The sequence below is a fragment of the Cuculus canorus genome, chromosome 3 (genome assembly GCF_017976375.1).
Source record: "Cuculus canorus isolate bCucCan1 chromosome 3, bCucCan1.pri, whole genome shotgun sequence".
Lineage (NCBI taxonomy): Eukaryota > Metazoa > Chordata > Aves > Cuculiformes > Cuculidae > Cuculus > Cuculus canorus.
Genome location: NC_071403.1, coordinates 54,938,051 through 54,952,888, shown reverse-complemented (window position 1 = coordinate 54,952,888; position 14,838 = coordinate 54,938,051). Strand labels below are relative to the sequence as shown.

General features: G+C 38.5%; 1 protein-coding gene across 6 annotated transcripts in view; it reads right to left on the bottom strand.

The window, feature by feature from the left end:
* Positions 1-14,838, bottom strand: part of MAP3K4 (mitogen-activated protein kinase kinase kinase 4) — a 74,889-nt gene that overhangs the window by 17,622 nt on the left and 42,429 nt on the right. For 3 of the 6 annotated variants that reach the window (XM_054064208.1, XM_054064209.1, XM_054064204.1), the window contains exons 13-18: positions 14,224-14,357; positions 11,322-11,400; positions 9,239-9,317; positions 6,968-7,064; positions 5,941-6,057; positions 62-162 (exon numbers count right to left, since the gene is read on the bottom strand). In XM_054064208.1, the coding sequence (XP_053920183.1) occupies positions 62-162; positions 5,941-6,057; positions 6,968-7,064; positions 9,239-9,317; positions 11,322-11,400; positions 14,224-14,357 (607 nt within the window). The remainder of the gene's footprint in view (positions 1-61; positions 163-5,940; positions 6,058-6,967; positions 7,065-9,238; positions 9,318-11,321; positions 11,401-14,223; positions 14,358-14,838) is intronic. The other 3 variants (XM_054064205.1, XM_054064206.1, XM_054064207.1) reach the window with 3 other exon arrangements.

Here is a 14,838-nt window from a genome sequence, read left to right as displayed (position 1 = left end):
ATGCTAATTACAGAAACCATCTACAGACATCCAGGCCACAATCTGTTACTGTGACAATCACCTTCTCGCTCTTCAGTGGGACTGGAGTGACGACTAAGGGATCTGAACTGCAACTCAGCTGCTATTGAAGCCAGTCGGTCATTTTCAGGGACACTGGAACCCCTGTTAAAAAGAGCCATTGTACTAATTAACTTTGCATTGCACTAAATAACTCTTAGTGACAATTTACTGCAGTTTTAAAGAAAAAGAACCTCTGAAGCCTAGGACATGAACCATGAAAGTGACATGAAAGAAAAACTGATGCTGAGAGGTGAGCTGAAAACACCTTCTATACTACTTTTTCCACCCTCGATGAAGTACTCCTAAAGTAATTTTAGTTATGCCACTCTAAGAAAACCCCCTAAGCTTCAAAAGCATAAATATCTTGAAATTGTCACACACCTATGACAACAGAATCCATTTTAATGACTTGCAACATACTACTAAGACAGCTACGGCAGGATGCAGCTGGTATCGAGTCTGGAGAGAACAGGTATCAGAAGTGATTCAGTTGGGTGATAATGTGAACAACATTATCAGATGAAGGGTGGTAACTGAATTCGTATGCTCCTAGTGTGCTGCAAATACAGTCATAGTCCATAGTGGTAAAGCTAAAACTAGTGGGCAGAGCTACAAGCCAGCTGGGAAGAACAACAGTGTTAAGTGACAGCAGCTTGACTGCCTGGAGGCTCTAGCTCCTTCTGACAGCACAGAGTAGAATTAGATACCTCAGAATAAGACCCAGATGAATAACCATGCTGAACGAAAGGGAAATAATACTGAGAAATGAATGACTCTTAAATCCTTAAATCTTCAGGCATCTTTCTCCAGCCCAAGATAATGATCAATCCATCCATGTTTTAGAGTCATAAATTGCTGATGAAATTCTTTCTACAGTAACTCCCTTTTCACAAAGGCTCCCTATCGATTTTTAAAGGATAGTGGGGAAGAATTGTGACTGATGCCTCCTTTAAGGTAGTGCTTTATAGAGATATAAGCTAAACAGAAGATGAAAGATACCTTGCATCACAAAATGCACACATCTACGAGAGGACTTCCCTACAGCCCTAACACTGTTTTTTACTATTTTTACAGCACTCCCTACCACTGCGAACTAGATCTTTTAAAAGTTTGAGAAGGAACTAAAACTGAACTAGTGAAAACCCTGAGTACTCTCCCTTCAGGAAGTTCAGGTTTTAATCAGCAAGGCTGAGGTTATTCTCAGTACATACAAAGCAACAATTTTAGATGCATGAAGAGCTTAAAAAACAAGCAAAGCTAAACAACCTCTAAAACAAAGCAGTGGCTGAACAGAGGACGTTAAGTATCATAGCGCTGAATGCAGGTGTGTAAAATCCACGCTGGGTCCATCTTAGCCACCCAGATCTTTTGTTGTATGTGTCCAGAAAGATCGTGTGCATATTATTAGGAAAAGAAATAGAGTAAAAAATGAAGAAGAGTTGCTAAATTTCTGCTCCAGTTCTGGATAATTATCAAATAATGAGTAATAACCCCAACCAAATCAAAAATTAAACGTTTATAAAGGTCATTAGTAGGAACTTGGTATAAATGCATACCCACAAGAAAGCTCAATGTAAATCAGGTATTGCTGCTTTGGTTTTTACTTTCTAGTTACATTAAACTGATTTTTCTTTTTCTAAAGAAAAACTTCAATAGAACTATGGTGGCATTTGTGCACTACGCACTGCCTAGTACAACTAATGTGTAAAGTTCCTACTTCAACTTTTTATAGATATCTAATGCCTAAAATCATGTTATAAACATATAAAGAGTTTCTGGAAAGTGTACAAATTTTCTGTTTCTGTCCTATTACAGCACCTGACTCCACTCTGCTTGCATACAAAACCATAATCTTGATCCAACAGATTCCATTTCTCTTTTGGACAACAAACAAATGAAATCCATAACTAAGACTGCAATGTGTTGAAGTTTGCAACTTTATTTTAAACTATATTAAACCTAGAAATTTGCTATAAATATATCGTGTCGTAATATATTGCCTTCCTCAATAAACAAAACCCTTAAAAAAACCCAACAGCCTCCAAAAGTTTGTTGCTACTTTAATAATTTTGACCTTCAAATTCTTCCTAGGTAATATAGGGCATTAAAAAAATGCTACTTAAAAATGCAGGCAGTGCATTTAAACAAAAACATCATGGGATATTTTATTTACAATCATCAGAAAAGCAAAATTTGAGAGTTCTAGGAAAAGTTTTTGAAAATAGGTGATTTCACTAAAATGCTGCATTCACATTATCTTTCATGTTACAATACATTAAAGTATTATGCACTTGATTGCAACTAAGAAATAGAATTCTCATTTCTTTTCCTCCTAATGACTATTTTCTTAAACTAAAAGAAACTGTCAAAATGCCAACCTTCATAGTTTGATCAATATTTTTGTAGGACACGCATGCAGAAAACATTAAAAGAATATATCACTGTATTCAAGTATGACAAATTATAAACTTGTTAATTGCACTCAGTGGTATAAAATCATATCAAAGCCCACAAGTATTAAATATCCTATTTTTAAATATCCTATCTATTTAAAGGATATTTAAATATCCTATCCTAATATTTCCTATCTCTCTCTTGTAAAATTAACTAATTTCAAAGATGTGTCTTGGCTCAAAGTGCTGTACGTATTCTAGAAAACAAAAATCCCCTTCATACGTTTATTTGTTAATTAGTCTACACAACAAGTTCTGCATTTTCAAAACCATAAATACTTACAAAGCTGCCAGAACCTCTCAGTAAAAATCCTCCTGAATATTATTTTTTGAAAAGGGCTTTTTAAATGCACAGTGCTGCAGACTACTGCCTACTGTCTTTTTCAATAGAAGGCTTAAAACAGAAGCACAAAGGATATATAATCAATACATGTAGTTTGAATGACAAAAATTCAGTATGTATTATCAAAAAATTGCCCAGACTCATAAGCTCTACATTCAGAGGCTGTTGTAGGGTGCAAGTCATATATTATTAGAATAAAACAAAAAAGACTTACAGGAAAGTTTTTTGTATATAAAGTGGCATCTTACTTCCCTCTTGATACCTTAACTCATGCTTCTGCTGTGCATCTGGTAACAAATATACAAACCATGATGGTTCGCTGGCTAATAACTGAAAATAATTGATTAAAAAAATAAATAATTCATAATCAAGTCATATGTAAGCTCACTTTGGTCACCATCAACCTGTTGCTCCTTCACTACCTGTTCTTTTTCTCTACAGCCATGTGATACAGTCAGATCAGGCATTTCCATTCATACAGATCTCCTGTACCAGGGAGTTTTTGGTACTCTGCAGTAGACATATGAATCCAGAAAGCTATTTATAAACCTTAAGATAATCACAGAAGCACCAGGTTGGAAAGGACCCACTGATCACCGAGTCCAACTATGCCTAAGACTCCCTAGACCATGCCCCTAAGCATTTCATTACCTGTTCCTTAAACACCTTCAGAGAGGTGACTCGACCACCTCCCTGGGCAGCCTGTTCCAGTGCCCAATGACTCCGTCTGTGAAAAATTTTTTTCTGATATCCAGCCTGAACCTCCCTTGGCAGAGCTTCAGGCCATTCCCCCTTGTCCTGTCCTCAGTCACTTGGGAGAAGAGGCCAGCACCCTCCTCTCCACAACCTCCTTTCAGGTAGTTGTAGAGAGCAATAAGGTCTCCCCTCAGCCTCCTCTTCTCCAGGCTAAACAACCCCAGCTCTCTCAGCTGCTCCTCGTAAGACTTGCTCTCCAGCCCCCCCACCAGCTTTGTTGCTCTTCTCTGGACATGCTCCAGAGCCTCAACATCCTTCTTGCGGTGAGAGGCCCAGAACTGAACACAGTACTCAAGGTGCAGTCTCACAAGGGCCGAGTACAAAGGGAGAATAACCTCCCTGGACCTGCTGGTCACACCGTTTCTGATACAAGCCAAGATGCCATTGGCCTTCTTGACCACCTGGGCACACTGCTGGCTCATGTTCAGTCCGCTGTCAACCAGCACCCCCAGGTCCTTCTCCTCTGTACAGCTCTCCAGCCACTCTTCTCCTAGTCTGTAGCACTGCATAGGGTTGTTGTACCCCAAGTGCAGGACCCAGCATTTGGCCTTGTTAAACCTCATGCCATGGGCCTCACCCCAGCAGTCCAGCCTGTTCAGATCCCTTTGCAGAGCCTCCCTACCCTCCAGCAGATCCACGCTTTCACCCAGCTTAGTGTCATCCGCAAACTTGCTGAGGGTGCACTCAATGCCTTCATCCAGGTCATTGATAAAGACACTGAACAGGGCTGGACCCAGTACCGAGCCCTGAGGAACCCCATTTGTGACTGGCCTCCAGCTGGGGTTAACTCCATTTACCACCACTCTCTGGGCCCGGCCATCCAACCAGTTTTCAACCCAGGAGAGTGTGCGTCTGTCCAGGCCAGAGGCTGACAGCTTCTGCAGCAGAATGCTGTGAGAAACTGTGTCAAAGGCTTTACCAAAGTCCAAGAAGACTACATCCACAGCCTTTCCCCCATCCAGTAGTCGAGTGATTTTGTCATAGAAGGCGATCAGGTTAGTTTGGCAGGACCTGCCTTTCATGTGCCTGTGTTGACTGGGCCTGATCACCCAGTTCTCTTGCATGTGCTTCATGATAGCACTCAAGATTACCTGTTCCATGACTTTCCCCGGCACTGAGGTCAGACTGACATGTCTGTAGTTCCCTGGATCCTCCCTGCAACCCTTCTTGTAATGGGTAGTCTGTAACAGACTCCCATCACAACGTCTGCCTTCTTGTGGGCTCCTCTGATTTTAACCCATAGGCACTCAGTCCCTTCCTCACCATAATCCAGCTCAAGGGTACCAAAGCACTCTTTAACGTAGAGTGCTACCCCGCCTCCTTTTCTACCTTTCCTGTCCCGTCTGAAGAGTTTATACCCCCCCCCCCAGCTGTACTCCAGTTATATGAGTCATCCCACCATGTTTCTGTGATGGCAACGACATCGTAGTCACCTTGCCCTACAACAGCTTCCAGCTCCCCCTTCTTACTGCCCATGCTGCGTGTATTGGTGTAAATATCATATCACGAATAGCAGGATTTTTCAGAGTCAGGGATGCAGGGGTAAAAAAAGTATAAGAATAAATTTAGGTAACTTGGGAGACACGTCAATGGTCTGCCAGCGGTATGAGAAGAAAGATAGTCTGAAATTCCACAGCCAAATCAGAGGCCAAAGAGCAAGAAAGATACTAACACAGATCTGCCAAAAAGTTCACTCATGACCTCTGCAAACAGACCATACAGGAGTGGTTTCTGTAACATATCCTTACACAGGAATGGCTTTTTTTCATATTAAGTTTATTCTGCACAACTCTAAGAAGCCAAGGGCGCAGCAAGAAATAATAAAAAAAAAATCCTCCTGAAATCTTATGTGTTTAATTCTTTGTTTGCTACTATGTAGTATTTCAAAATATTTATGGCAGACAACAACAGCACCAAAACCGTTAGCCAACATTAAAAAAAAAAACTTTCAGGCTTCTTTGCATGTTACAGTCATCTTAGTGCAAAGCGTTACTTACCAATACTAATTATTTAGTAAAGTTATATCAAATAACCGACTGGCATATGTTAATCTCACAGACATTTTTACTGAGCAAATTTGTGATCTACATCAGAACCGCATGCTTCAACTACCACAACATTAAGACATTTAAAATCTGAAAGCGGTCTTTTCATATGTGTCCAAGATATAAGATTTTGCTCAAGTTAAAAATGAATGAAGGAGCCAGTGGAAGACATGATGGGACAGAAAAGCATAGTGCAAATGATCTAATAGGATGCAAGTATGCAGAAACAGTTATATGGGTGATGTAAATAGAATGAGGCTGCTACATCATGGAGCAGAGCTACCTGGTATCATTTGCACTGCTGACAGTTTTGGGTTGAGCTGAGTCGCTACCAACGGGAGCGGGGCGACTGACAGCAACGCTGCAATGGTTCCGTGTATCACAAGGGACATTCCGTGTGCTGCGGCAAGAAGAAAAACTTCAGGAAACAGTTTAAAAAAAATTTTAAATGTATGGACTTGAAAGTTTATTTTCAAAATAAAATTTTGAAGTGTGCATAATGAGGCCTGATTTCAAAAGTTTTTCCAAATACATAAACACTTTTATGTGGAACAATTTTGGATCTAGAAAGAAGTGTCAGGGAGTATTAATACATACAAAAATAATAATCTTCAAAAAAAAAAAGAAAAGATCTTCAAATCCTTAGAGTACTAGTAGTTTCTGTTCTGCCAACAGCTAAACAACTTTCAAAACAGCCAAGTGCAGTGTCTGACACTGTGCTGATTATCTTGAAAAATAAGGCCCTTTCTTTGTGTAAAAATATTCATAGTAAAGTTTGCTTTGAAGTTTTAAAACTATTTTTGCATTAATTCTCATGTCAAAGGGAAGCAAAACCATCCATTGCTTTAAGTGTCTTCACAGCAGGCTGGTAATGACGCAGAAATGCCACCATAGTCCAGTACATTACATTTTTAAGTCTTAACTATGCTAAACTACAGAAGGCACTGTCACAGGTACCTACACTGACATTCCAAGTGTGGAAGGAAACAAAAGTCTTGTTAATGAGCAGTTTTCATTGACTTAAAGCTTGTTACATTGAAACATTGTTTTCAGGAAAGTCAAAGAAGATAAGAATGTCTTCAAAGTGAGAAAGCATGCACCATTAAAAGCTGTAGAGTAAGGAGGAGTGGGGAGGGTAGAAGAAATGATACCATACTTAAAAGCACATGGATAAAATTCAGATCATTAACATGCTGACTTTTTTCTACCTGTTTTGCCCTCAACAAGAAAGAAAAGGGGTTCCACTTACTGACAGCCAGCACAGCCAAAGAGGATAAACCAGTTCAGAACTCTGTTCTAATGCTAAATACCTGAAGCCTTCAGGCGTGGGGATAATAAGATGAGGATTTGGTGGATCACTATGGCACCGAGGTACTTTTACAGGACGGGGACTATTTCGATGAATAGCTGCAAACATAAAAAAGGTAGCACATTTACTCAGATGACAGAAAAACTTCATTATGACCACTTCGAGACACAAAATTAAAACAAATTCCTATTTTACAAAGTTAAATGTAAACTGACATGTATTTTCTTATCCTTTAAGAAAAATCCAAATTATTGCAACATTCAACAAATCAATTGTATGTATTGCCATTATTCATATTACTGTATCATGAAACATCTATAACATAATGAAAAGTCTCCAATTAAAAACTAGAAATCAGAAGATGTGTGCTTACTTCACTGCAACTACACCTTCATTATTTCAATCTCACAGATTAAAGATGATTTACTATCTTATTGCAAAATAATAAACCAAATAATAATTAAAAAGCAAACAGTGTGATTATGTTCCTTTTGCATCAGAATTAGTTTTCCCCAAGATAACAGAAAGCAAATTTAGCTATGAAAAACTCACACACAATACTTTTATCCATAATAATGCCCCTCATGACAGTCTGCCCCAAAGAAGTGGTAAGAAGGGACAGGGTCAAACCTAAATGAGTGGTCTTTGTCTTCATGCCTAGCTCATTCAGTGCCCTTAAAAGTAGTCCACATTGTTTCCCCCTTCCCTCAATCCCTCCTTAATTAGCCAGAAAAATATTGTGGCAGTCACTTCGCAAGACAGCTGATTTGCCCATCAAAACATTAATCAGTACTTTCTGCCAGGCTGGGTTAATCAAAGCAAACTGAATTCCTGCTTGTTTGCACTACCAGGACAAGTAAAGATGCCAGGGCCAGGTGTAGGTTGTCCTGTTATAATTCTCAAGGACACTAGCAGAAGACCAAGAAGGCAGAATATAACCCACTCAGGTGGACATGGGCTATTTAATAAAACAAAAACACAGGAAAAAACAGCAGAAGACTCCCAGCTAGCCAGCAGCATGAACACAACTGGATCCTCAGCTTTGGGAAAATCAGTAAAGATCATAGTCAGTTTAAGTCTCTCAATCAGGTATGCAAATGGAACTGGGAATTCTTATTTTTCTCCTGATCACAAGACAGAAAGGGGTATCTGCAATATAATTAAAACTGCACCATGGCTGCAGAAGTTTATTTCACATCTTGAAATTTCAGCCTGCAGTTCAAGTCTGAGCTACCTTACCTCTGAGTCAAAAGCTGTCAAACCATTTAGTGTGTCTAATCTGCTGTGTCTGCAACAGCATTTACAAGAGATAACGGTATGTTGGGATCATCACACAAGTGATTTACCCAGAAAGGGCCTTCCTCTGGAAAATAGTATCAAAAATGAATGTACAGTACAGAACTTGTCTAAAGTTTATTTTTGACAATGTTTCTTTCCAAGGATTGGAGTGTCTTTCACTGTGAAAGATTTCTCAGCAATAGGAGTTTCTCATCAAAATTACATCCATACTGAAACTTTGCCGAAATACTGCAAAACTCCCTCTTCCCTGAGTCAAAGTACCTTCCCTTCATGTCTTCTGCCACCAACCCCGTCCAGGAAGTGGACATCAGGAGAAAGAAAAGACATGGTATTCTGCAAGTTAAACAAGCCAATGGACTCGGGAGGAGGAAAACAGAAACAATGCTGAGAAAGAGATACCTATAATGGATGCTGAGGAAACATCACTTTCTCAAGATAAAAAATGAAATATGTTCCTTTCACTCTAGTGCCAAAATTTTTTTTTGCACTATGACAAATTTCGTGCTATCACTGAACTATTTCGCTCAGCTCTGTTGTCAAGCTCTCAGATGTAACTCCTCTGTACCTCAATACATACATAAAGTCCATCAGAAGTCTAAATATCTGCAGTGCTACAATTAAATTTTGTGAAGGGGGGCTGAGATTGCCTCCTTAAAGCAATAATCACTTCTTTACCCAACCTTTAAATAAAAAAATAAATTAATAAAATCAATCCTTTTCCAGAAGATCACTAAGACTTCAGAGGAATTCAAGGACAAAATCAGAAGAAAACATCTGTAAAGCTTTTAAATTTCTTGAGTAAAACCACCGTGCGTTTACACTTTATTAGGCAATAATGGTTTCACATTAACAATCATAAAAAGCTTAAAAATCCTTTTATAGATACTTCTAGCATTTTAAAATTACTTCACAATCAAAATTCTGTAACACAGCAGCAAAACTTCAAAACAAATGCCAGTAACTTCTGCCTTACCAAGGTACAAACCTGTAACAGGACTATGAGGCTTTCCAATAACATGGCCAATGCATTCATTCATCAGAGCTTGTAAACTCTAGAAAAGACAAACCGAAAAAACAGTGATGTTTTATGTTACAAGACAGTTGACAGTCATATGGTAAAGCTGTTAAAACGACACTGGTGCAGTATATAATCTGTCAAGTAAGCACCTTTACTTTCTATCTACTATATTAAAATTCTCGATCCACATTAAGGTTTGGACTTCATTGATGAATTTTTTAAGCTGGAAGTCTTATCCTCGTTTAGCCTTTTGACCTTGTCAAAATTAGATAACCATAAGAAATGAACAATGATACATCATAAGGAGCATTTCATAATATAATGCTAGCAGAACTTAACAGGTTCCATTGTTGACAAAAATTAAAAATCAAGCTGCAAGAACCTTTTCCCTTCCTCTCCCCATCCTAAGAAGGAACACCCAAAGAAAACAGGTGAGAGTATTATAGCCTGAATCACAAAACTGAAGTCTGTAAAACAATAAATATGAAGCAATGCATATTAAAAGAAATGCACTTTCCTTATCTAACCATGACATCAGCAAAATTTTCATGAAAGGGTGTTTAATAGTTAAGCCACTGAACTGGGGCTCAGGCAATCTAAGCCTGATTCCTGGTGTCCTATTCTCCATGTACCTAACCTCAGACAAGTTACTAAGTCTTCCTCTGGTTCAATTCCCTTGTCAGAACACCAGGGACAAAATATGTCTTCACAATAAAGAATAAAAATTATGTCCTTGGGTACAGTTGCTATGAAGGCCACTTCTCTATACTAGTCATTCAGACTACTGAAAGTTTCTTCCGGAAATTCACCAATTTAGCAAAGACTTGAAGTTAAGTCTTAAAAAAACCTGAAGCTAGATTAGCCAGAAAAAAAACACCACTTTTTTTTTTTTAATTAAAAAAAGAAAAAATATTTAGTCTGTGACTGGTATATCTCAACTCAGACTGAGCCAGAATCTCAGCTTTAGATCTTGACTGTTATTCTATGCTATTAAGATAGATTAAGATAGGCATATGCATTTCTATGTGAAATGCTGTGACCTGTGTTATACAGAAGTCAAACTAATCAAAGCAGCTTCAAGTGATGTTCTCCAAAACTGAAATCTAGTTTAAGAAAGCAGAAGTTCAGATACGTGGTTAAGGTCTTGGTTTCAACCCTTTCTCTCCCATATTCCGAGTCTGACTTCACTCCATCCACAAAAAACACACTTCAAAAGCTACAATGTTAGTGTATTTCAAATACAAGTCATCTGGGTAGACAACACTTTCCCAACAACACACACATGGGACTAAAACATAACTTACATAGAAATTCTTGATAAAAATATATGTAAAAAAGGCTGAATTATACAGTTCCTATATCGTGCAAGATTAATGTGGTTGGCATTTCATAACACATCTTGAAATTAATAATAATCAGAGGTGCTGACCTGCATTCTGCTATCTTGTGGCAACTGTGCTTTCTGTAGTACTTTATCAAGATAGAGAAATAAATTTGCAAAATTTTATTTTCCCAGGAAAACGAGGAAGGCAGAGCACACAGAAAAGCCAGGTTTAGTCTACTATTTTTACATAGCAAATAGAGAAAAAAGATGGTCTGATGTCTGTTTCATGGCACAATTTGAAGAAATTACCTTGAAACAATTGTGATTTTGTATTCACACCCATAAATGAACTCTGGCTACTAACTAAGCTTCTGAAGTTTATATCCATAAATTTATTATGACAACTATAAATAGTAACTCTGCAGAAAAGGTGCTGTAAAATTTACCAAGAGACAAAGGGAGGTAGCCTCCCAGGATAGTACCGGCAACTCATCAGCAATCTGAAATCATTAATGTCAATAGTCACAAGCATACTCTGCTCAGAATCATACAAACTGAAGAGATAGCAACATCATCAGTTATATACATCAGCAACTGTTTCAGAACAGCATCTGTATTCAGACATAGCTGTAAAAGAAAATCCCTGATAATATACACTGATAGCTTCACCTTCTATTTAGAAATAAACAACGAGCAGAACAACTTATTCCATACCAAGAAGTCATCTTCTGGGAGAGCTGAAATAAATGCTGGTTCAATGGCTTGAAGAAAATCAAAACCTTGAGTTGCCCACCTATCTCAAAGAAAAAGAAAAGACAGAAAATTAATTGCTCTTCAGCCAAAGCCATCATAGAATCATGACAGTTTCAACAACATCCAAGAACAGTAAATGGCAGTTACCTATTTTTCCTCTGGAAAACATGATGAAATCTTTGTAAGGAAATGGACCAATATATGTAAGAGTTAGCATATTTAGCTTGTAATTAATATTTGTTAAGTTATATTTGGATAAAGTCTGATTTTCAAGGCAACCTGAAAAAGTTAAATCACATATCTAAGAGCATTGTCTAAATGCCTCTTGAACACAGACAGGCCTGGGGCCACGACCACTTCCTTGGGGAGCTTGTTCCAGTGCTTCACCACTCTCCTCAGTGAAAAATCTTTTCCCAATATCTAACTTGATCTTATCCTAGCAGACCTTTAAGCTGTTCCCTCAAGTCCTATCACCATACGCCAGAGAGATGAGATCAGCACCACACTCTCCGCTCCCTCTCATAAGGAAGTTGTAGACAGCAACAGGGTCACCCTCCAGTCTCCTCTTCTCCTTGCTTAGCTCTTCTCCTAGTATTCTCACCAACTTCATTACTCTCCTTTAGACACACTAATATATTTACTTCTTATACTGTGGAACTCAGAGGCGCACACAGTACTCGAGGGGAGGCTGCACCAATGCCAGTTATGGTGGGAAGGTCACTTCTTTCAACCGGTTATCTACACTGTGCCTAATGCACAGTACTCATAGTCTATACAGTCTATTCAAGACCTCTTTGTAAGGCCCTTCTGCTCTTGAGGGAATCAACGGCTCCCTCCTACTTTAGTATCATTGGCAAACTTACTTAGTACATACTCAACTCCTTTGTGCATACCACTGAGAAAAACATTGAAGAGAACTGGTCCTAAAATTTAGCCCTGAGGAACACTCTAGTGGCTGGCCACCAGCCAAATGTTACATCATTTACTCCAACTCTTTGAGCCCAACTCTTCACCCATCATATTGTGCACAAGCCTAGTTATATGCTGGACAACTTGAACAGAAGGATGTTGTGAGAGATATTATCAAAAGCTTTGCTAAAATAATAATTAAAAAACCTAATAAAATTAAAACCAAACAAAAATACATTACAAAAATCAAATAATCCCAAACTCAACCACATTCATTGCCCTCTCTTTGTCCACTAGGTGGATAAGCTTGTCATAAAGGGATATTTAGTAAGGCATGGTTTGCCTTCCATGAACCCACGTTGACTTTGACCGATGACTACCCTGTCTCTGAAGCATTTTTCAATAACAGCCAAAATAATCTTCTCCATAATTTTATCAGGAAGTGAAGTGAGACTGACAAGTCTATAACTACCACTTTCTTCTTACTACTAACTTTCTTGTCCTACTTGAAAATTGGAATTGCATCTCCTAGCTTCCAGTCAAGTAGAACCTCGCCAGATTCCCAAGATCACTGATGTATAGCAAAGAGGTCCTGCAATAACATTGGCCAACTTCTTCAGCACCTTGGAATTCATTTCATTAGGCCCCACAGACTTGTGCACATTCCGCTGCAGCAGCAAACATTGTACAAGTTGAAAGTCAACTGGGAGCTTACCACTCCCCTAGTCACAGTGCTCCAGCCCAGGGCTCAAGGGGTCACAGGCACCACCATTTGCGCTAAAGACAGAGACTAAGAAGGCCTTATGTGTCTGCTTTATCTCCACCCCTCTTTGTGAGGTGACCAATCTCCTCAAGTAATGGACAAATGTCGTTTTTAGTCCTCCTTTTGCTGCTAACATACCGTAGAAAGCCTTTTGTTTTAGTTTGGATCAGGGTTTTTTGTTTCCTTTTGTTTTTAAGATTAGCACACCAAGACAACTAACCTATCCACACATGGCTTGGCCTACTCATTCTTTCCTTCTCTTCTTCCATCAAACACAACAAACCACCTCCCGGACAGACAGATTAGCACTATACTTTAAGGAAATAAAATTGTCACTGGTATATTTATCTGTACTAGCAGATCACACGAGACACCTATTTTAATGCAAAATAATTCTATTATTTTTGGATATACCAGCTGCAAAAGGCTGCAAAACCACCTAAATAAATCACGTAATGCTATAATTCTGCTTGGGCCAGATTCTCAGCTCTTCTGTTTACATCCTCAAAGCAATGTAACTTTTTTCATTAGTGCCCAGCAGTAGAGTGTCGTAGCACAAGACAATTTGGGAGGCCTCTGGGACAACTACAGACCACAGACAAAGTACTTCGGACTACAACAAAAAAGGTCTACAAACACATCCATTACTGCAATTATAAAACTGAAGAAGTTTCACCAGAGTAGAAACACTTCTTCCTAATCTATGAGGCATACTTCAGATGCTTTCAGAAAGGACTAACAAAAGGGCTTCTACAGGAGGCTGAAGCTCTCATACATATATAGTTTCCACAGCTGGCACAAAACAATACTTCTCTCTCTCTGTAGAAGACGTAGGGAATGACTGCTGCATATTCTGCGTTCTTTATTGTCTCCTGATCACATAGCACTTTTTTTCCAACCTAATGACTGTTACCTTAAGTCTTTTAATTGTCTGGGTCCAACCACCTCCACTTTTTCTAACCATTTTCCATTAGCTAAGGCAAAATGTTCCACAAAATCTTTTGCTAAGCAGTTGGCGTTTTCACTTTGCTTTATGCATTTACTATTCAAATTGCTTTCAAAATTTAAGAGCCAAGAGCATCAATAGTTCAGAAGAACTACTCCTGAACAATAAAGCATTATTCACCATGTGACAAGTCCTGCGTGGTATGAAGACACAACCTACTATTGCAGTAACAAGTTGGCTATTACCTGGGTCGAGTGCCTCGGCCACTCTCACATTTTGTTAGCACATAATTCATCCATTTTCTGGCAAAGCTGATATACTTGTCTCCAATTTTCTGCCTGAATTCTCCAGACATCAGACGAACAACTTCTTTATGGTACTATAAGAAACTAAAGATTACTTTTCACGTATTAATAAGAACAAAAATACCATTTGCAACATCCACTGGAGTGTTTGCAGGCTAACAAAACTCTACAGTGCAGTAGTAGTCACAGTCACATCCTATCCTCAAACAAAATTATTTTAGGAGAACAGTTGTGTATTTATAGAAAAAAACAATGAAAAAGTATTTGACATTAAATGTGTTACAGTGAGAGGCAGCACTTGAGACAGATTGCTTCTTGTGTGTATATGGGCATGTGCTGATATTTACAAGTATACACATCATTTAAGGAACTTCCTACGTAAATGCTCAGTTCTGTATTCAGAGGTTGAACTGTGAAGTAGTGTTTATTTTTAGTTCTATTGCAAGTAACATTAGGGCATTAATAAGTTACATATATTTAAAAAAATTAAACAGAAACGCCAGCTGTTTTTCTGAAGACCATCTTTAGAAATTTATTAGGGTAGGATACAATCTT